The sequence below is a fragment of the Spermophilus citellus genome (assembly GCF_964194105.1).
Source record: "Spermophilus citellus genome assembly, chromosome: 2".
NCBI classification, from domain to species: domain Eukaryota; kingdom Metazoa; phylum Chordata; class Mammalia; order Rodentia; family Sciuridae; genus Spermophilus; species Spermophilus citellus.
In genome coordinates, this window is record NC_138183.1 from 56,768,779 (window position 1) to 56,791,375 (window position 22,597).

Genomic DNA, 22,597 nt, shown 5'->3' on the forward strand with positions numbered 1-22,597 from the left:
CAACTAAAAAATTAAAAAAAATAGATTTCATGCATGTTGTATGTGTGTAAGTAGTAATTAGCTGATTCTGTTGAACTGCCAACATTTTTGGTCAATAGGGGGCTCTCTTGTAAAACTTAAAATGTTCAGTTGAAAAGTAGAATTTTTGAAAAAAAATGCTGTGAGAATTCTGTATTGTATCTCATTTCAAAGCTGTCACTGAAATCTGTGAACAAGATATTGTATTTAATTCTGTTTTCCTAGCATTGGATCTTGTATAAATATTTAAACTGGTATAGTGTAGCACTTTATAAATATATCTATATACATATATATTTATGTTTGTACACACATGCATGCATTTATACAAAGTTAACTACATTACAGTATTCTTTATAACTGCGTTTATCATTTTTCTCCACTTAGCTTAATGCTCTCAAACATCCCAGTGTTAAAACGTAGAATTCACACATTATAAGGAAGAGAGATAGGAAGAAAACTCTAGAATGGAGACAATTTTTACAAAAAGGCAACATAAAAACTTTGTATTTATGAATCAATCCTTCAAAACATAAATGTTTCATTCTGGTATTTTCTGAGCATCAGCATATAATATTCTAGAGAATAAATTTTTACTTTGTACCAAAAATGTCATATTTTTGATAATTTATTTTGATGGCACAGCTAATTAGCAAACTGTTAGTGGCAATTTGATTGATTATTTAAATAGAAGATAATTTCCCAAGATTAGGGAAAATTAAGATCACTTGAAATAAAAGCACTTTGTTACTATGTAAAAATTTTAAACATTGTCTAAAACTAAGAACAGAATAATATAATGTGACATATAGATATTATTTTTAAAATATGCTTTAGATTTAAACAAATTAAGTCCCAAATAATTTTCTAAACCTCAATGGTGTTTGCAATCACAGTAATAGATTAAAAACAGGTATGTGAAACATGTATTCAGAAAAGTGGTAATTACTGAAGAACTCAGTTTTAAGCACTTTTTATAGTCATGTTTCTAATGAACTAAAAATATAATAATGTTCATGGTACATTATTATGCCAAGATATTGATGCTTCCTTGCAAAAGAATCCTATAGTTTTAAAGATTTAAAAAGAAATCAGCTTGGAAATGTATTTTTAAAAGTTAGTGATATTTGTTTAAGAGATAAAGACTAGCTTGTTGGTGACCAAATGAAGTGCCTTTTAACCCAAATTCTATCATGGAAGTATTTTTCTCTGTTTCTAGGCTTATTGCTTCCCTAGTTTTATTAAAGTTTTCACAGTATTGGTAGGAGAGGAGAAGTAGAAAAGATTATAAAAGATTGGAAAGGAGGGGACCTAAATAGATTTAATGCTTATTAAAGTTCTCTGGTTAAGAATGCAGTGATCATAGCAGCTATTTGCCAAACTTCTTGGGTATAAGAAACATGGGACAAGGATGTCATCTTTTAAACCACAGCTATTAAAGAACATCTTTTGTGTGTGTGTGTGCTGGGGATCGAACCCAGGGCCTTGTGCATGTAATGCAAGCACTCTACCAACTGAGCTATATCCCCAACCCTTAAAGAACATCTTTGAGTGCATGCATAAGCTCACTTCTCTTACAACCCTTCTTATAAATAACAACAGTAAATCTTTTTGTTTACAAAATGTGTACTCTTAAATCTAATAAATGCGTCCACAAGGTTTCTCAGTTCTGTTTTACTTAAAAATAATTTAGTGATATACTTTAAAAATAACAGTTTAAACTAGGAGCACAACCTTTTATTTCTTTTTTTCTTTTTTTCTGTGACAGTATAATGCTGTTTTGAAATGAAAATATTTATACAAGTTAATTTTAAATTAGAGTTTTCTCCTGGAATTTTATAATAGTTTGAAAGTTTGGATATATTATGTAAGTTAAGAACAGTTTAATACTCAGTTTAAATTAGTGTTTGAAAAATTTTGAATTATAACATTAATCGTTTATCCTACTTAGACTTCTCTGTTACGTTGCTGGAAATGTAGCTCTTAGTATTTTTAAGTGATTTTTAATACATTTGTATTTTCAGCAACCAGGAATAGATTTTTAAAAAGAAAATTGTGAACACTTAGCATTTATGTCAGAGTAGCAAATTTAAGCTGTTTTACTTCACATTGCTCTCCACAGTTAGAACACTATGCTGGAAGAAGAATGTCAAAAGAGGGTTCTTTCTTCCTTCTCTGTTGGCCCTTAGCTCTTCTAACTGTACATTCTCTGGCTAGTGGTTTAACTATTTTGTTTCTGTTTCCATCAATGACACAAGGAGACTACTTAATATCTGTTCTTCATGCCTCACTGGATTGTTGTGAGTTGAAGAATTATTGTATATATGTGGGTTTACCTTTGTTAAATAAGAAATGTTTTACAAATGTAAGATGGTATATCTTTTTTTTTTATATACAGCTTGTTTTTAGGTTTGAGTGGCTTTAGCACATCTCAATGAAATTAAGCATATATGAAGTAATGCGAGTTTAATTTTAGTCTTACTGATCCTGAAATGAACATCTTGTTAAAGTTTAAAATATTTTTTCTTTTTCATTTTTTTTCTTCAGGATTAACAATTGTGTTGGTGAAGATAATCATTGGCTTTTTCTACAGTTGTGTTTCTACACTGAACTTCTTACTTGCTACGCACTGATGTTTTCTTTCTGCCACTATTATTATTTTCTTCCACTAAAAAAGCGTAATTTGGTAAGAAATGTTTATATACACTAATGTTGGAGTAGCTGTAGCATACAATTATTAGCATGGTGGTTCCTTTAAGGGCAGAAGATTGAAAAAAAAAAGAAACCAATAAGCCCCAAACTGTTAAAATTAAGAAGTAGACCTTAATCTGATCCCTTTATGATTATTTCTTAATGTTGAGTAGCTTTTTTTTAGAAACCAACATATTAGATCTTTTAATACATGTATTTTGGTTTAAAATACCTACATGATGAAAAACAAAGAAAAAAGTGTTAAATTCTTTTTTCAGGAATAAAGATCCAGGGGGAGTGTTATTGGCTAAATTTTCTTATTATTTTGTGTGCATGTACTAATATGTAACAACAGATCCCATCATTATGTACAGCTGTAGTGTACCAATTAAAAAATGTGTCAAGAAATTTAACAAAAAACATAAACAGTTTAATTTTATAAAGGTTCTCAAACAGTTAAGTTCTTGAGAAAAAGGATTCCTTCTGCCCTTGACTTTTAACAATAATAATAAGGTGAGTTTGCAGGGTGTTTTTTTAAAGAGTTATCCTTATATTTATACCATTCAAGGCAGTGCTTTCCCTGTTGTAGAGGAGTGGAGTAGACATTGACTTCCCACAGTGGCAGTGGTGGAGGTAGTGGTGATGGCAGTAACAAGAAATTTCGATTCCCTGTGTCCACCCTGGGCTATGTACATCTTATTTTCACTCATCCTGTAATTTTCCGACACCACGTGAAGACACAGAGACTAATAGAGGTGTACCAAAAGACACAAAGCTAAGAAGTGACTATTCACCTAGTTTTAGTTTTAGGGCTGAGGTTTGAACCTGATATTTGTATTTTTTGATTATTATGCTTTCCATTTTATTTGGTGTTGGATTGCATTTTAAAAAATACTGTGTGTGTGGGTGTGTGTGTGTGTGAGAGAGAGAGAGACAGAGAGACAGAGAGACAGACAAGAATGATCAGGCTTACAGGTGAGGATGCAAGGTAGGGATGGAAGGGAAAAAGAATAAAACCTCTGGTGGAGAAGGAATTTTTCATTCCTTTTTATATCAGTTTATACTGTTTAAACCTTTATATAAAAAAAAATGTTCTCTGGTGATACAGAATTTGGGAATAAGGGAAATTATGAGAGAAAGTCTTAAGTTCTGTGTGCTTGAATTGTTGTAGTATACATGATCATTTTGAAGAATTTTAAAAGTATTTTCTAAATATTTAGTGTTTCACTGTATATATTAGTGAGGGCTTATTATTATATTTATTGAGATATACTTGAGCAATTGAAATTACAATCTAATTACTGAAAAAAAATTGAAAAGAGAATTTTAAATATGGACGTTCCACATGTTCATTCTGGTTTTAGAAATATGTGTTCTTATTTATAGATTAATTTCTGGTATAATGGGTATTATAGTTAGAACTTGTCAGAATTCTCTTGAGTAAACTGTTTCATATAATTAAGCCTAATAAGAAAAGCATTAAAATAAAATGGCTCAGTAAAATTGAGGTATTATTTTAAAAGTGAGAGAAAAGAAAATGTAGTGCTGTTAGTGATAAAGATCTCTAAAAGGGAATGCATTGTAGTATAGAACACGGATTGACAAACTATGGGGCATTGGGTTAAATATATCTCTCTTCTTAAGTGTTTTTGACAGTTTGAAGTATTTTAAAGTTTTACTGGAAAACAACTGCTCTCATTTGTTTACATATTGTCTATGACTGCTTTTGTGCTACTACAGATTTGAGTAGTATTGTTAAGAGACTATGGTCAGTAGAACCTAATGTGACCAGCAAAACCTACAATATTAACTATCAGGTTCTTTACATTTGCCAGCTGTTAGTGGAAAGATAATGGTTTCATAAACAAGACATAACCTAGGATCAAAGCCTAGCTTTTCTCTTAACATGTATAACCTTTGATCAGTTCTTTTACCTCTTCAATTATATTTCTTCTAAACAATGTGAATAATAGATTAAATAAGATAATTATGTAAAAATTTCTGGTATATACTAGATGTTCAGTTTATGTTACATTTCATTTTAATGAAAGCCCTTAGAAGGAGAGAACAGTTTTTCTTTGGTCTCTTAATTTTAATGAATATATTTTAGGCCATTTAGTAGGGTTACTGGGAAATTCGTGATATACTAATTCCAGTAATGAAATAAGAATGTCATGGTGGTAACTAACTGAAGGATTAAAACATTTGAAGTTATACACTGATTTCTTTCTTTAAGTGTAAGATAGAAAATCTGGAGGTATTAATGCCAATTAGAGGAAGAATTTGTTTCTTTTAAAGGAAGAAACTGACTATAGATGTTATTTGAATATATCTATCTACCTTTATATGTACACATATATAATTTTAATGTGCATACTGAATGTTGAAAAAAGATAGCAATATAATAGAAGTTCATTGAAAGATTAAAAATATTAGGGAAAAATATACAAAAAGTCAGTACAAACTGGGTTTTAGGAACTCAAACCAGATTTTTTCCTTATAGCAATTTATTGTTGAATTTTTAAACAGTCATAATATGTTAATCAATAGTATTACTAAATGAAAGTAAAAAACCTAGATGATATTACTTAAAATAAAAGTTACTTTCATAATCAGTAAATTATAGGCTAGATCCCCAGAATAACTTATAATTTATTTGTTATTTATATCTAATAGTGCTGAACAGATAGTCTTCTCTTAGCCTGACTTACATTATTCTTATTGCATTAAGTGGGATGTTTTTATAATTTACCATCATATTAGAGGTAATAAAATGGGAACTCAAAGAGTTTATATTATTATGATATTTCTAAGATCACTTTGCATCCTGTTGAAAAATCCATATTTTAAAATCTTGTACATGATATATTCTCTGAATGAAGGATTTATATACATTATCAAGATAGGTTTATGGAGGGGGGAGCTTTAACACAATGTTACCCAATATAAGAAAAGATAATTTTACTAGACAAATTTAAATACATAAAATGCAATATTTGCTATCAGTGTTTCTAACTAAATTTATTAGAGTAAAGCGAAATTCTAGGACCAAAATTATGACTAAAATTGTAGAAAGTATTTTATAATTTATATATCTCAAAATATTCCTGGAACTGAAGCAAAATGAATGTTCAGTATACATTGAGATGAATCCTACTCATTTCATTGATTTAGGTGTTGAAAATTTAAAGCTATACAACTAGGCACACACAAATTTAGAATTGTTATATATTCTTGGTGAATTGACTCTTGTATCATTATAAAATACACTTCTTATCTATAGTAATGATTCTTGCCCATTATTTGATTAGTTGTATTAGCTTTCTTTTGGTGAGTGTTTTCATGGTCGATAAAGACAATTTTTACTTTAAAATTTTATTTTTCTTATGTCTTGTCTGTTTCTTGTAGATGGCAGATATTTTAATTAAAAACAAACAAAAAACTAGTCTTGGTCGTTATCTTTTTTTTTTTTTTTTGATACCAGGGATTGAACCCAGAGGCACATAACCATTGAACCACATCCCAAGCCCTTTTTATTTTGAGACAGGGCCTTACTAAGTTGTTAAGGCTGGCTTTGAACTTGTGATCCTCCTGCTTTACTCTCAGAGCCACAGGGATTATAGGCATGCACCACCATGCCCAGTGGTCAGTCTTTTAATTAAAATACTTAGTTCATTTTTATTAAGTTTAATTCTGTCATCTTTTTATTTATTTTCTATTTGAACCCATCTGTTCTTTGTTTTCAATTTTCTCCTTTTCCTGTCTATTTTGGAATTTTCCATTTAAATTTAAATTTTTCTCTTCTAATGGTTTTATTCTTTTACTCCTTTAAAAAAAATAGTTTTCCTGATATTTTTGAGGACGTCTAATATAAGTTAGACTGTGAACATTGCCCACATAATGAATGCAGTGCCCTTAGAACATGCCCTACCATTATCATTTTTTGGTGTGGTGTGGTATTCAGCAGATGTAGAACTAAAATCACATGGCAAGAAAACACTGTTGCTGTTACTTATGCATTCATTATATGTTGTGATGCATATATTATATATTGTGAATATTTATTTTGAATTATCCACATATTGGTGCTTTTCTTAGTCTTTGTGTCTTCATAAATTTCTAAGCCACTTCAGGGATTCTTTTCCTCCTGCCTTTTACTTCAAGTCTGCTGAAACAAATTCTCCCAATTTTCATACACCTGAAAATGTCTTTATTTATTCTCCATTTTTGAAGCATTTATTGGCTGACAAAGAATTACAGATTGAAAATTGCTTTCAGGCTTTTTTTTTAAGTTATTCCATTGTCTTGTGGTTTCTTATAATTTGTGTTGTAAAGCCACGTGTTTGTGTTTGCGTATTTTTTTCCTCCATAGAAATGATGTTTGTCTTTTCTGTAGCTATTTTTATGATTTTTTTTATTCTTTGTATTTTAGCAGTTATTCTGTAATTTTGTGATGTGCTTCAGTGTTACTTTTGATGCTTTTTTCCTTTTGGATACTTTTATGTAACTTTTTGAATCTGTGGACTGAATGAAAATTTTAAGTTATAGAAGTTTCTTGGCCTGCATCACTTTAAATATTACTTCTGCCCTACTTTTTCTCTTGCAGTTTTTTGAGATTCTAATTAAATATACACGAGGTCTCAGTGTACTGCCTATCTTTCTGCATTTTCCTTTTTCCCTATGTAGTTTAGTCTAGATATTTTCTACTGATTTGTCTTTTGATTTACTAATCAACTTTTCTGCTCTAATCTATTGAATTCTTAATTCAGTTATTTCATCTTTCAGTTTCATAATTTCTATTCGATCCTGTTTTTCATAGGTTACTTCTCTGATAAAATTTTCCACTTTGTCATCTATTTTTAAAATATTTTACTCAAAGTTATTTTAATGTCTGTGTCAGATAACTTCAATTTTGAGATTTCCTTGTCTGTTTTTATTGACTTTTTTCCTCTTCCTTTCCAGATATTTGGTCTAATATTCTGACATGCCTCATAAATTTTTATTGGATTTTGTTTGATAACTTATAAGAAGATCTGGTTGATGTGTTCTAACTCCAGATATGATTTACTCTGTGTTTGCTTTTTAAATATAGGATATAAAAGAAGGTTCATCTTGATTCATTCAGCAGTTTTATTACATGTTTTTCTAATGCTAAATAGCAGAACATTGGTCTAAGTACTTTAGTTTTTTGGAAGACGACATGTATTATATTTATTGTTATTTTATAAAGACATATAATTTCTAGGTTTGTTTTAGTGAAGGACAGTTTGCCTTTACTTCTATGATGTATCCTTTTGGTGTCTCAGGAAAAATTGAGGTGTTTATTATGGATTGTGCCTTCCAGTTGTTTAACTTGTTCAAGGTAAAAGCAGTGCAGATGTAGGACTAATCTTAATGTATTTCTACTCTCTCTTCTAAATTCTGGCTAGTTTGACTACTTTCCAGTATATTCTAACAGCTGTTTATTAATTAATTGGGTTTTCTCTGGCTTTTTATAGGGTTCTTGGTAGGAGCATTGATATCATCCAAACAATTCCCTATTAGACAATAGTGACAACAGGACTTTGTTTAAAAATTTCTCCTTTGGTGATTCTAATCACTTCTACCTAATCCACAATTCCAGGAAGCAGTACTCATGTTATAATCAGCATATGTGATGTCCTGCAGCATGGTATGGGGCAAAACTTCTGTGGCCCTAAGCTTTGGGAACTGTTATTCTTCAGGAAATTGAACTCAGAGAATTTATAAGTGAGGTGTAGAGTAAACAAATGAAAAGATGAGGGAAGCCATTACTGGGCAAGAAAATAATATATACCTTGAGTCATCAATTAGAACAGTCAGTTTTAGGGCTAAATGTGTTATAAAATACTAACTGTATACCAAATATTTCTAAGGCTAAATAATAGAACATTGTTCTCTCTATAGCAATTCTTTTGAAGATGACATTATGTTTTTTGTTTTAAAGCAAAGGTAGAAAAATTACTATTCCAGTACAAAAGTCACCATTATTACTATTGATATTTTAAACAGTGTTTTGTAGTGGAATATTTTTCAAATAATTCTTTGCCATCATTTTTTAGTGTCTTCTTTGTTTTCTCTTTATTTTTCCCAAAGACAAAAAGTATATGCAGCTCTTGATTATGTGTGTAAAGTTGGCTAGATAGTGTCAGAAACCTCTTTAATTCATTCTCCTTATTACTGTTTTTGTTTTTTGGAATATGGAATAAATATCACCAAAAGTCCCCAAGTATCTTTGGAAGTGGTACTAATGATTACTGTGTATCTTTCTTGTGGAAATAATGATGAAGTTAAAGTATGCCATGGGCTTTCATCCTATACTCTGTTATAGTCCATTAGCCAGACTGAAGTGAACACTCTTGTCTGCAATTTCTGTGTGCCTTTTCAGGTAGATAGATGGCAGCATAGTATCTTTTGTAGCCCATCTTTAAATGCCAGAGCTGAATCCTTGTCTTCTAGGTTGGAAAATGAAGTGTTAACCACTCTTATGTGTTTGTTTGTTTAAGGTGAAAGTGTTTATTCATTAAACAAAAGCAAAAAAAAACTGAGTTGCCTTTTAACTGTTGTGATGGAACTTAACTTGTACTCAGAAGAAACTGGTACATTATAGTTATGCTCATGGGGAAGAATTGAAAGAAAGCAGACTGTTCTCAAATTCTGGGATATGAACAGTTTGGAAATCTGATTCTCCATTTCTCTTTTCTCACTTTCTGTTTTCAGGAAGGCTCTTTTTAACTGGATTATTGTAATTCCTTTGCAATTTCCACATATTTTTATGTGTGTGTGTGTGTGTGTGTGTGTGTGTGTGTGTGTGTATGTATTTGGTAACAGTAACTTAATCCTTTTTAGATTTCCCCTCTCCTCCCCAACCCTGTGGTGCTGGGATTGAACCCAGGTCCTTGTACATGTTAGGTAAGCACTCTACCACTGAGCTATTTCCCCAGCCCTTTACATTTTTAATCTCTTTACTTTTAAAGTATCTATCTGTCAGGGATGTTCAAAGATTTACCTGGTTTTACTTGGTGAAGTTTTGAGGAAATTCATAAATATATTCTTTGTTGAGGGAAAGAAGGAGTAAGGAGTGTAGGAGGTGAGGATTTTATAGTTCATCATGAATCAATGCTCAAATTTGGGATTTATATTTTTAAGCTATAAATGTTGACTTGCATTCTAAGCCGTATGCTAAGGAAAGGCTGCAAACCTAAAATAATTAGTATATACTATCTTCTTTGAAAAAAGTAATCAAAAAATTCCAAAGTTCACAATTAGTGTAAGAAGCAAAAATAAATGAATATCTAGAAAAACTGCAGAAAATTGAATAGTTTTGGATAAATTGAATAGTATGGATAAAAATTGAATAGTATGGATAAATTAAACATTTTTGGGAGGAGCAGAAATCAGTAAAACTTATAAACTTTGAAAAGTCTGGAAAAGTTTTTCAAATGTTGGACATTAACCTCACTTGACCCTCATTTACATTTATAATGGGAAAAAGAGTTGAATCCAATACAGTATAATATTGGATTTACTTAAAAATCTTCTTGAAACTAATGTCTGTCTTTAAGTAGTTATTTGGATGAAAATTATTGTAAGGATCTAAAAACCTATGCATTGGGGAATGATTTGGCATTTTAATTTGGTAAAATGGATGGCTATTAAAGAAAATGAACTTTCATCTGATCAAGATCTGTATTTGTTGACTATTTTATATGGTTATTTAAATATTCATAAGGAAATTTTAGTTATTTGGTACATTATTGAATTTGTTATAATAATTATATTGGTTTATCAAAAGCAATACAAGAAAATTACAGCTTTTTAATTAAATATGAAGGAAGGTATCATTTTATTTAAAGAGTATACTGTCTTAAGTTTATTATGTGTTGTCCTAGAATATTTTATTAGTCACATATTTCATAATTTTTACTTTTTATTATCTTATTCTGGGTTTGCATATTACTTGGATTATTGGAAAATATCTACTTTTTGAAGTATTAATGAGAGCATAAACAATATGGTTTCCATTTTACAAGTAAAATGACTGAGATTCAGAGAGATTCAATAACTTGTCTAGTCATAGAATAACCATTCGACAGAGATATGATTTGGGCTGATTTTTGTCTGTCCCTAAGTCATGCTTTGGTATAATACCAAGCTTGCAAATACTTTTTATGTTTTTGCTTGAAGAAAATTTTAAAGCAGTATTATTGTAGCATAGCTTTTCATTAAAAAAAACAGATTGATAAATAATGAAGTATCACAAAATCTGCTCTTCAAAGAATGTTCAGTGTACCTTTTGATAGGTTGGTTGGTTGGTCGGTCTTTTATTCCTTCTTTGGGATTGAACCAGGAAGTCTTTCCCATTCAGCTATATCCCCAGTCCTTTTTATTTTTCATTTTAAGACAGGGTCTCTCTAAGTTGCCAAGGGTCTCACTAAATTGCTGAGACTGCCCTTGAACTTGGAATCCTCTTGCTTCAACCTCCCAAGGTGGTGAGATTATGGGTATATGCCACTGTGCCTGGCTTGATTTTTTTTTTTTTTTTTTAATGGAGGCAACCCTGCTTCAGTATTTTGTATAAAGATTGTTCAATATATCTTCTACAGGCATTCTAGTAGGTTAAAACATACTCTAAAAAACACTTAAATCTGCTGGCAGTCAGGTATTGTAGACAATGATTATTATTTCTCCATATGAGGAAGCACAAACTCTTTTAAAAAAATAATTTGTGGTTATTAGTATTAAGGTAGTTAGTCATTTGTGGCATATCACTTTACTTCTAAAGTTGTATTTAAAATTTTTTTTTTTTTATGAAATAGATTCAGATGATTTCAAATGGATTGTTTTGTATTTTTATGGCAAGGACAAAAACTAACATACTAACTCCATTCAAGGCTATGAGAGCATGGGGTGACAGAAGGAGAAGAGAGGAGAATTTCAATAAAGGACCTGCTGCCAAAATTCAGAAAAGGAAAATAAATAATGTTTAGTAGCCCAGCCAACTCTTCTGCTAGGAAGATACGTTATTATTATTCCAATTGGCTGACGTCTAATAGCGTTGCTAGGGATTTGATGTCAGAACTGTGCCACAAAATTATTCGCCTAGGCTTTTGGCTAACAAAGAATAGAAATAGCCAGAAGACTTGGTTGCAGGTAGCTTTTAATATTGGTAAATCTCTTCCTAATTCATTTTAATCTTTTTGTATAATCTTAAAGAATTATGAGTATATTGCTATTTGTAAAAATATTTTATACTTTAAAAAATCTTGGTTTCCTTAATACATACAAGGTAATTTATTTATTATGGTCATGAATGAATGGATAAGATTGCTGAAATATAAGCTTTTTGGATTTTTGATAAGAGTAACAGAGAACACTATGGAATTAAAAATATGAGATGAAAATTATTTTTAATGGTAGTATGAAAATAATTTGGCTTTTTTGTTCATGTATTCTGAAATGCTAGTAGAGATATTGTCCCTTAGTAACATTTTTGGTCTTGTTTTTCTCTTGAAAGGCATGGCGTCAGGTATATAGTTTATAGACAGAACTAGTTTTAGACTATTCTATTATTCTAATAATAGTTATTCTAATAATAGTTATATTTGTCAGTATATCCCCGTGCTTTTACTGACAGATGGGATTCAGAAACCTTATAATAAATCTTGTCCTTGTACTGCAGTACCACGTAACTAATATATTTTCTTATTAAATGTGTTTATATAGCATATTAATTACAAATGTAATAGCATTTAACATAGAAGATTTTGCAGTTTTTATTTCTCTGTGAGACTCTTTTTAGTCTTTTTGAGATTAAATGGTTAAATTGTTAAAACCTGGTAGCAATTTTTTTTTGTCACTCTTTTACAAACACTGTAGCACTGCATTAAGAGGTAAATTTAGCAAGAAAATATGTTACCCTATTTTCTTATTGAATTCCTCTAACTTTTCTAGAAAATTTACTGCCAGAATATGGCAAGGCAGGCAAAATAATTTTTATGAAATATTTACTTTCTGCCTGCAGTGAGGTGCCATTAAAATTTGCTCTATAAGATAGTTGCATCCATGTCTGCACCAAAATGTAATGTTTAATTCTGAACACTCAGTGAGAGTCACTAGAGAGGTAATAAATAATGATTTTTTTCCTCCTTAAATGTTAATTTCCTTTAGAATGTAATAAGACTGAAAAATGTGTATTTTACCTCAGGACTAGAGGGATTCGTGTATGGAGAGGGTCTTACAGAATTCATCTGTAACTTCTTTACCCGTATTTTGGAATTATTAAACTTAAGTGCATTTATTCTAAAATGTGCAAAAAAGCATAAAGATGTAATAGAATTTTATTTTAGGATTAAATTAAAATTATTTTAATGTAAGTGTAATTATCATCTGAACTTACCCTCAGCAAGTTAAATTATTTAGTCATTTTGAATATTCAAATCTGTGAAAATTGCCATATCAGATGTCTAAACTATTTCTCTTCTTGAAAAACAGGAAAAATAAAATCCTTACTAATAATGTGCTGATTCTCTGTAGGGATATGGGAGATATTGTTCCCTGGGGGATATTGGGAGATGTCTAGAGACATTCTTGATTTGACAGTTGGGGACTACTGGTATTTTGTGGGCATAGGCCAGGATTGCTATTAAGTCTCCTACAACGCAGAGGGAAGTTCTTCACAACAGAATTATCCAGCTCCAGTTGTCAGTCGTGCTGAAGTTGATAAACCCTTCAGTAGATGGAAGATCACGAATTGTTACTTTCCTGGTTAGTCTCATTAAAACATATAAAATTACTTAGAGACAGTAGATTGTAATTGAAAATTGTTTCATGGTGAATTGATAGAAAAACCATTATTTTATGTGTAAAATTTTATTTGTAAAACAAATTGAGAAACACATTCATTCAGTTATTCAACAAATATTTGTTGCATGCTTAATGTGTGTACTGGTCTCTGTTCCAAGTTTGCATTTAAGGAGCTTACGTTCTAATTGTAGGAAACAGGCAGTAAGCAAAAGTATGGCAAACAAAGTAAGTATTTTAAAGCATAATAAAGGATACAGGGATGGAGAGTGATAATTGATGATGTAGTCAGGGAAGGCCTTTCTTATATGACTCTTGAGAACTCAAGCAAGCCACCGTTATCAGGAACAAGAACATTTTAGGCAGAGGAAAGAACCAGTGACAATACCCCAAAGTAGAGCCTACCTGAGTTTTTTGAGGATCAGTCAGGAGATCAGTATGTCTGAAGCAGAGTGAGTTAGGGAGAGTAATAGGCATTGATTGGATTGAGTGCACCAAGCTCTACGTGGCAGGTGGACCCTTGTTTTGTGAAGATGTTCAATGGTTGTGCTTTGGGAGCTATTGAAGGCTTTGTGTAGATTTACACAATCTCATTTACATTTTAGAAAGAAAATTCCAACTATTAAGAAGAATAAATTTAGGGACTAGAATGACAGCAGGAAGACTGCTAAAAATTAGGCCATTAAAATATAGTCCAATAAATTTTAAAAAATTAAATAAGAAATAGAAAAGCAAAGAAGCAAAAAGAAAAAAAAATAAAAATAAAATATAGTCCAAGCATGAGATGATTACAGTGGGGGTAAAAGTGTTAAGAAGTGGCCTGTTAAGAGTTTGAAGAGTTAACAGGGTTTGTTGATGATTTGGTTGTGGAGATAAAAGGTGAAGAGTTGCAGGTGATTTCAAGGTTTCAGGGCTTAGACAACTGGAAGTGTGCAGATACCATATACTAAGATGAGGAAAGAGTAGGTTTTAGTAAAAAATTAAAAGATTTTGGTTTATGCTTATCTACTTTGAGTGTCTATTTGACATCCAAGAAGGGATTGTAGGCTGTTAGATAGGGAATCGAATTTCAGCCGAGTTGTATGAGTTAGTAGCTTTCAGTTTAAAGATGAAGTTTAAAGCCATGAACTTTATTAGAGATATCTTTGAGTGTACGTATAGATGGAGAAGAATAGTGATCTGGAGGGCAAGCCCTCTTTACTCATAAATTTTGAGTCATAAAGGTAAGGAGGAAAAAGAAAGGTAACTAAGAATGAACAGTCAATGAAACAGGAGAAGAATGGCAAGAAAGAGTCAAGAATGTTGATTGCATATTGAAAGAGGAATTTTAACAGTGGTCCATAGAATGGGAACAAGTAGAAGGTGAATGAATGTTCTAGGGGAAGCCAACAATAGACAATGAAGTGATGGATGGATCAACAAATTGGAGGTCCCACTGAGGTTGAGAATTTGTTAGCATTAATGGCCTACAGGGAGTTAACTTGAAAGATAGAAGGAGGTGTTCATAAGAGTGGTACACTTGACACTGCAGTTATGTTATGGAAAGAATTATTGGGAATGATATAGGATATAGTCTTAGAATGGATTAAAACTTATACAAGACAAGATAGTAAGAAGAAATAAGTTCAAGGAATTCATAGACCAGGTATTGGAAGAATTATTTGCTAGATCCAAAGTAGCCAAATCTAACTCTGAATTATTTCGTTTCACTTTCATCAAGCAGTGATGCCCTCACTACTGTCTAGTTTTACACCACCTTTGGAATTTTATATATCATTCCAAAAGATCATAGCAGGATAGGGATATTATTTCATGGAACTGCCCCTCTTCTCTCTTGGTTTGTGCGTGAGGACATGTATGTCTGTGTATGTATTGCCTACAGTTACTTTTTCTGTGTTTATCCCTGCCACTACATGTGTGGAAAAATCTTGTCAGTAATCCCTGTCTCCTCAGGAGGAGGAGACTTGCTTTTTGTGTCCAGCATTGTTCTTCATTTTTATTCATTTGTTCAATATATTAAGTACCTGCTATGAGATAGAGCCCATTCTTGGCTCCAGGGACTCATCACTGAACAAGACATGCCCAAATCCCCATCTTCAAGACATATATTTACTGCTAAGAGAGACAAACCACAAATAAATAAATAATCTTGTATCAGATTGAAATAATTCCTATGGAAAAAGTGAAAAAGGGCGAGGAGATAGGGAATGTTGGGATAATCTGTACTCTGTATTCTCTATAGTGATATTTAAGCAAAGACGTGAAGAAAATGAGGGGATAAGTATGTGGATATCTGGAGAGTTTTCTGGGAAGAACAAATATAATGGTCCTAATATGAGAATTGGCCAGATATATTTGAAAAAGAGCAAGGTCAGTGAGAATGGATCAGAATGAGCCAAGACAGTGGCAGATGAGGTCAGAGTCCCTCTGACTCTTCTATTTTTCCTTTGTCTCTGTGTCCTTTTCTGTATCTTATATGGTATATTTTTCTCTCCTTTCACAAGTCATTTGCAACTAAATATTTTACTTTTATTATTTTTTAAAAGATTTCTGTTTTTTCTAAAACCAATAAAATGTTTTATATTCTTTATTTTATTACTATAACTGTCTTTTCTACTATAATTTCATTTTGAACTCTTTATATTATAAAATACAATATATCAGGGGGGCACAGTGGCACATACCTGTAATCCCAGCAGCTTGGGAGGCTGAGACAGGAGGATAGCAAGTTCAAAGCCAGCCTCAGCAACTTAGCAATGTCCTATTCGGTGTGACCCTGTCTCTAAATAAAATATAAGTAAGGGCTGGGGATCTGGCTCAGTGGTTAAGCACTCTGGGTTCAATCTCTAGTACAAAAATAAAATAAGATATACCTATGGCAGAGTACCCCAAAATTAAAATACATAGATCAGTGGATTCTTCCAGTGCTTCTTTGGACAACATTTGTAAGTTGTTGAGCTAGGTATAGTTAATATTCATTACTATAAACATTGCCATAAATATTCAGAGTATTTCATGTCAAATAAAATAATTTATTCAATCTGTTGATGAACATTTACATTGTTTCCAGTTTGGGATTATTACATACAATGCTAGCATTAAGCATCCTTGTTCATATCTCTTGCTCTCTGTGTGCACATGTTTCACTTGGATGTACAGCTAAAAGTGCTAGTGGTCAGAAGTTGTGTGTCCTTTAAATATTGTTAAAACAGTTTTCCAAAGTAGTTGTAAGACTTTAACTTCGACTAGTAGACTGTGTAAGTTGAAGTTGCTAACAACCTCACTAATACCTGTTTAAATTTTTCTGACATTGGCAGTTAGGTGCATGTGAACTATACTTCATTGTGTTTTAATTTGCATTTCTCTGATGACTATTGGGATTGAGCCCCTTTTCATGTATTTAGTGAGCCTATGAATAACTTTTTGGTGAGATATACCTGTTTTAAGTATTTTGTCCATTTAACTTTTTTTCTTGTAATTGTAGGAAGTTTTATATTAGCACTTTTTTTAATTGTATATATTATAAATATTTTCTTCCACTCTGTGGTTTACCTTTCCAATCTGTTAATGGTAGTTTTTGATAGAAGTTTTTAATTTAAATGTATTCTAAATCACCAGTCTTTTTCTTTTTGGGTAGCACTTTTTTGAGTTCAATTTAAGAAGTCTTAGTCTAGCCTAAAATCACTGATATAATTCTCCCATATTGTCATCTAGATACTATATTTTTCTGTCTTTCCTATTTGTAGTTAGAATTGGTTTTTTAAATTCTAACGAGAGATAGGATTAAGGATTTCATTGTTTCACAGATGAATAGTCAGTTGATCTTGTCAGCATTTATCGAAGTGATAATTCTTTCTCCTCTATGTACAGTGTCCACTTTGTCATGAATCAAGATCCATATGTGTGTATATATGTTTCTATCTCTTCTCTAGTCTATTGGTCTGTTTACTTCTTCTTGTAATTATACCATATTATCATAATTATAGCTTTATTACTCTTTTATAATAAACCATATTAGACAGTAAAGCAATATTTTTCAGTGTTTGGGGTTTTATGGACATTTTCTCTCCAACCCTCCAATGAAGTTTAATACTAAGGAATAAGATTGTGTTGATAGGATTTGAGTAGGGCCCCAAATTACTGAAATAGCTAAGATCTTTTCTCTTGGGGATGGTACTGGCCCTGTTGAAAATATACTCAGTGGAACAGACCATCCTACTTGTTCTCCTTTGTGTTTGCTCAACCTCCCCATAAAATTTAGAAACAGCGTATCAGTTCGTACAAACCAAAACAGAAAACTCCTACCAGTAGAGTATGTTCTCTACTGTAGTGGGGATCTTTTCTTAGGATTATATTAATTCTGTTGATCAGTTTAGATAGTTGACATTTTTTATGTGATCTAATTTCCTGATCTACAGACATAATATAGCTTCAAGAAGAAATTGGAAACAGGTAGTCCTATAGTCATAAGGAGTAGCTAAAATTTTTCCTGCAGTAAATACTCATAGGTTGATCAGTAAGTTCTAGCTCTGTCAAATATGAAAGAAAATTATAATTTCAGTCACAAATTCTTTCAGAGGATAACAAAAGAGTAAAATCTTCCCAACTTATTTTATGTGGATAGCTTCTCATGGGTATATAACCAATCAAGGAAAATGTGAGAAAGAAAATTATAGACTAGTTTGATTGTGAACATAGATGTACAACTCCTAAACAAAATACTAGTAGACTGAATAGAATTATATGATAACCAGCCTAACCAAGTTGAGTTTATCCTAGGAATGAAAGGTGTTTGTTTTTTTTTTACATTTGAATACCAGTCAGTATATTTTATTACATTAACAAATTAGATTTTAAAAATGCTGATCTCTCAATTTATGAAGATACAATTCAGCATTTGTTCATGTATAAATCTTTTCAAAGTAGAATTAGATGAGAACTTCCTTAAGCAAATGAAAGATAAAATGTTTCTGAAAACATGTGAACAAAAATACTCCTCTGCCAACTACAGCATGCCAAAATGAATTATTGACTTCTTTTCCTCTGAATTGGGAGACAAGACATTGAGACCCACTGCCACTGTTTTTGTTGAATATAGTTCTAAAAGTTGTAGCTAGTGCCATAGGGCAAGAGAAAGAAAGAGACGGTATAACTGCTGAAAGAAATAAACTGAAATAAATAAATAAAATTACTTGCAGATGATATATTGTGGAAACAATTTGGGTTTTAAAGAAAGTTTACCTAGTGATTTCAAAACAGTATTTTAAAAAACTAATTCTATTTTTATTCAGAAAAAAAATTTTGTTCACAAACCTTTAGTTAATGAAATCAATAGCAGATGTCTGAATTGAATAAGAAAAAAAAGTTCTTGAATTAAATCTGACAAATAGAATAAAAAACCAGCAAAGTTCTTGAATTAAATCCGACAAAAAAAGTACAAAATATCCAGGGGGAAACTTGGGGAACTTAAGGAAAAGAAAATGTTATTTGTGAATATACATTTGTGTGTTATAACTTGAAAATCCAACTTTAAGATTTTAATATAAATTTTTATAGAAATCCAAATTATCTAGAATAAGCAATTACAGAAAATCAAGATGGTATCACTTAGCCTACCAGGTGTCAAGATGTATTACGAAGTCATAGTAACTAAGATACTTGTCACTGGCACAGGGATAAACAAATAAACCAACGGAAGGAACTAAATAGGCCAAATCAGATCCCATATATGTATGGATACTTGATCTCTAATTATTGAGGAAAAGACGGCTTTTCAAATAAATTATTCTGGAATAATTGAATATCCATACAGTAAAAGTAAATTCAGATCCCTGTCTTTCATGGTGTACCAACAGCTAAGTGGATTAGTAAGCTCAATGTGAAAGGTAAAACTTATAAAACTTTTAAAAAGACTTTTGAGAAGATAATAGAGGAGAATATTATTATTAGTTCAGGGTCAATAAAAACTTCTTAAACAGGATATAAAAATAGATACAGGGGCAAGGCACACCTATAATCCCAGAGGCTTGGGAGGCTGAGGCAGGAGGTTTGTGAGTTCAAAGCCAGCCTCAGCAAAAGCGAGGTGCTAAGCAACTCTAAATAAAATACAAAAATAGGACTGGGGATGTGGTTCAATGGTCAAGTGTCTCTGATTTCAACCCTGATACATCCTCTCCCCAAAAATTGATACAAGAAAAGATAAATTGGACTACATTAAAATTAAGCATTTGGAGTTGTCAAAAAACACCATAAAGAAAAGTTTCTTAATGAGAGAAGGTATTTGCAGTGTGCAAACATAGTATCAAAAATGCATGAAGAGGGCTGGGAGTATAGCTCAGTTGTTAGAGTGCTTCCCTTGCAAGTACAAGACCATGGGTTCAATCCCCAGCACCACTAAATATATATATATATATATATATATATATATATATATATATATATATATATATATATATATATTAGTATATAGGTCATTTTAATATTTATGATTTCACTTGATTGTTAGGAAAACTTGGAAAGACTTACTTGACCGATACCTTTTTTTTCCTAACATTTCTTTCTTTTTTATTTATATGTAACAACAGAATGCATTACAACTCTAATTACATATATAGAGTTCAATTTTTTATATCTCTGGTTGTATATATAGTATACTCACACCAATTTGTGTCCTCATACATGTACTTTGGATAATAATGATCATCACATTCAACCATCATTAATTACCCCATGCCCCCTCCTTCCCCCTCCCACCCCTCTGCCCTATCTAGAGTTCGTCTATTCCTCCCATGCTCCCCCTCCCTGTCCCACTATGAATCAGCTTCCTTTATCAAAGAAAACATTCGATATTTGTTTTGGGGGGATTAGCTAACTTCACTTAGCATTATCTTCTCTAACTCTATCCATTTACCTGCAAATGCCATGATTTTATTTTTTTAATTGCTGAGTAATATTCCACTGGGTATATATGCAACATTTTTTTTCCATTCATCTATTGAAGGGCATCTAGGTTGGTTCCACAATTTAGCTATTGTGAGTTGTGCTGCTATGAACATTGATGTGGCTGTGTCCCTGTATTATGCTGTTTTTAAGTCCTTTGGGTATAGACCCAGGGGAGGGATAGCTGGGTCAAATGGTGGTTCCATTCCCAGTTCTCTAAGAAATCTCCATACTGCTTTCCATATTGGCTGCACCAGTTTGCAGTCCCACCAGCAGTGTATGTGTGTACCTTTCCCCCCACAACCTCGCCAACACTTATTGTTGTTTGTATGCATAATAGCTGCCATTCTGACTGGAGTGAGATGAAATCTTAGAGTGGTTTTGATTTGCATTTCTCTATTTGCTAGTGATGGTGAACATTTTTTCATGTGTTTGTTGATTCATTGTATATCATCTTCTGAGAAGTGTCTCTTGAGGTCCTTGGCCCATTTATTGATTGGGTTATTTGTTTTTTTGGTGTCTAGTTTTTTTGAGTTCTTCATATATCCTAGTGATTAGCACTCTATCTGATGTGTGAGGGGTAAAGATTTGTTCCCCAGATGTAGGCTCTCTGTTCACCTCACAGATTGTTTCTTTTGCTGAGAAGAAACTTTTTAGTTTGGGTCCATCCCATTTATTGATTCTTGGTTTTAATTCTTATGCCACAGGAGTCTTATTAAGGAAGTTAGGGCCTAATCCCACATGATGGAGATTAGGGCCTACTTTTTCTTCTATAAATAAATAATAAATAAGATTTTTTTTTTAATGCAGAAAAATGAATCAGTATCGTTTACCTTTTGGTAGGGGTAAGAGGAAGATTGTGATGAGAAGAAATGTGCTGGAGGCTATGTGTGGTTTCAGGTATCCTCATTCTTAAGAGGATAGTGTGACGGCATGTCTTAACGAAAAATAGGAAGAAATCAAAACAATAAGGGATAGTTTCTGATTATATTATTTTGCTAGGGCTACCATAACAAAATACCATAGACTCGATCATTTAAACAGAAATTTATATTCTTTAAGCTCTGATGGATGAAAGTCTGAGAATATGGTGTCAGCAGTTTGGGCCTTTCTCTTTGGCTTGCACATGGCCACCTTCTCGCTGTGTTCTTACATGGTCTTTCTTCTATGTGGGAGTGTCCCTAGTGTCTCTTTGTGTGACCAGATTTCTCCTTCTTTTTTTTTTTTTTTTTTTTAAAGAGAGAGTGAGAGAGGAGAGAGAGAGAGAGAGAGAGAGAGAGAGAGAGAGAGAATTTTTAATATTTATTTTTTTAGTTCTCGGCGGACACAACATCTTTGTTGGTATGTGGTGCTGAGGATCGAACCCGGGCCGCACACATGCCAGGCGAGCGCGCTACCGCTTGAGCCACATCCCCAGCCCCAAGATTTCTCCTTCTTATAAGAACAGCAGTTGAATTGGTTTAGCGTCTACCCTAAAAGTCTCAGTTTGATTTAGTTACTGCTTTAAAGGCTTATCTTCAAATGTAGTCACATTCTGAGGCACTGTTGTTTAGGACTTAAACACATGAGTTTTGGGTGGGTACAGTACAGCCCATTTTGTAAAGATCTTGAATAGTGAATAAGTTTTGGGGATTTTGATAAAGTTTCTTAAGCCAATGTTTTAGATTCAGGGAGTGCTATATCTAAAAAAAATCTAAGATAGAACTAAAGATATACTCAGGAGAACAGTGTTAAGTGACTTAAAATATGGATTTAGTGTTGGTGTTAATTATGCATGTGTGTACTTGGAATACAATTGGTTTTTGAAAGTGTAAAGGTAATAAACAGTAATTTCTAGATCAAAACATTTTCCTGTTTTATATAAATACTGTAAATGTTTAGTCAAATGAATAAATCTAATATTATGACTAGATCTTTTAGTCTTATCACCATCTCTGGCATTTATAAATTGTACTTGGCAGAAATTTTTTTAAAAATCTTTTCACTGGGAAAAGAGAGGATGGATTTTATTTGTATATTATTATATTATATTACCCAAAATGGTAATTTTAATACAGTAAATTCTACTATAATGCAGTATATATATTTTTAAAAATTACTATACTATGTAAACCCATGCAGCAAGACC

The 22,597-nt window shown here is 31.9% G+C and overlaps 1 protein-coding gene across 2 annotated transcripts in view; it reads left to right on the forward strand.

Annotated features, from left to right (window-relative positions):
* The window catches only part of ZDHHC21 (zDHHC palmitoyltransferase 21), a 68,881-nt gene that overhangs the window by 24,275 nt on the left and 22,009 nt on the right, over positions 1-22,597 (forward strand). For both annotated transcript variants that reach the window (XM_081279087.1, XM_081279088.1), the window contains exon 6: positions 2,566-2,704. In XM_081279087.1, the coding sequence (XP_081135213.1) occupies positions 2,566-2,704 (139 nt within the window). The remainder of the gene's footprint in view (positions 1-2,565; positions 2,705-22,597) is intronic.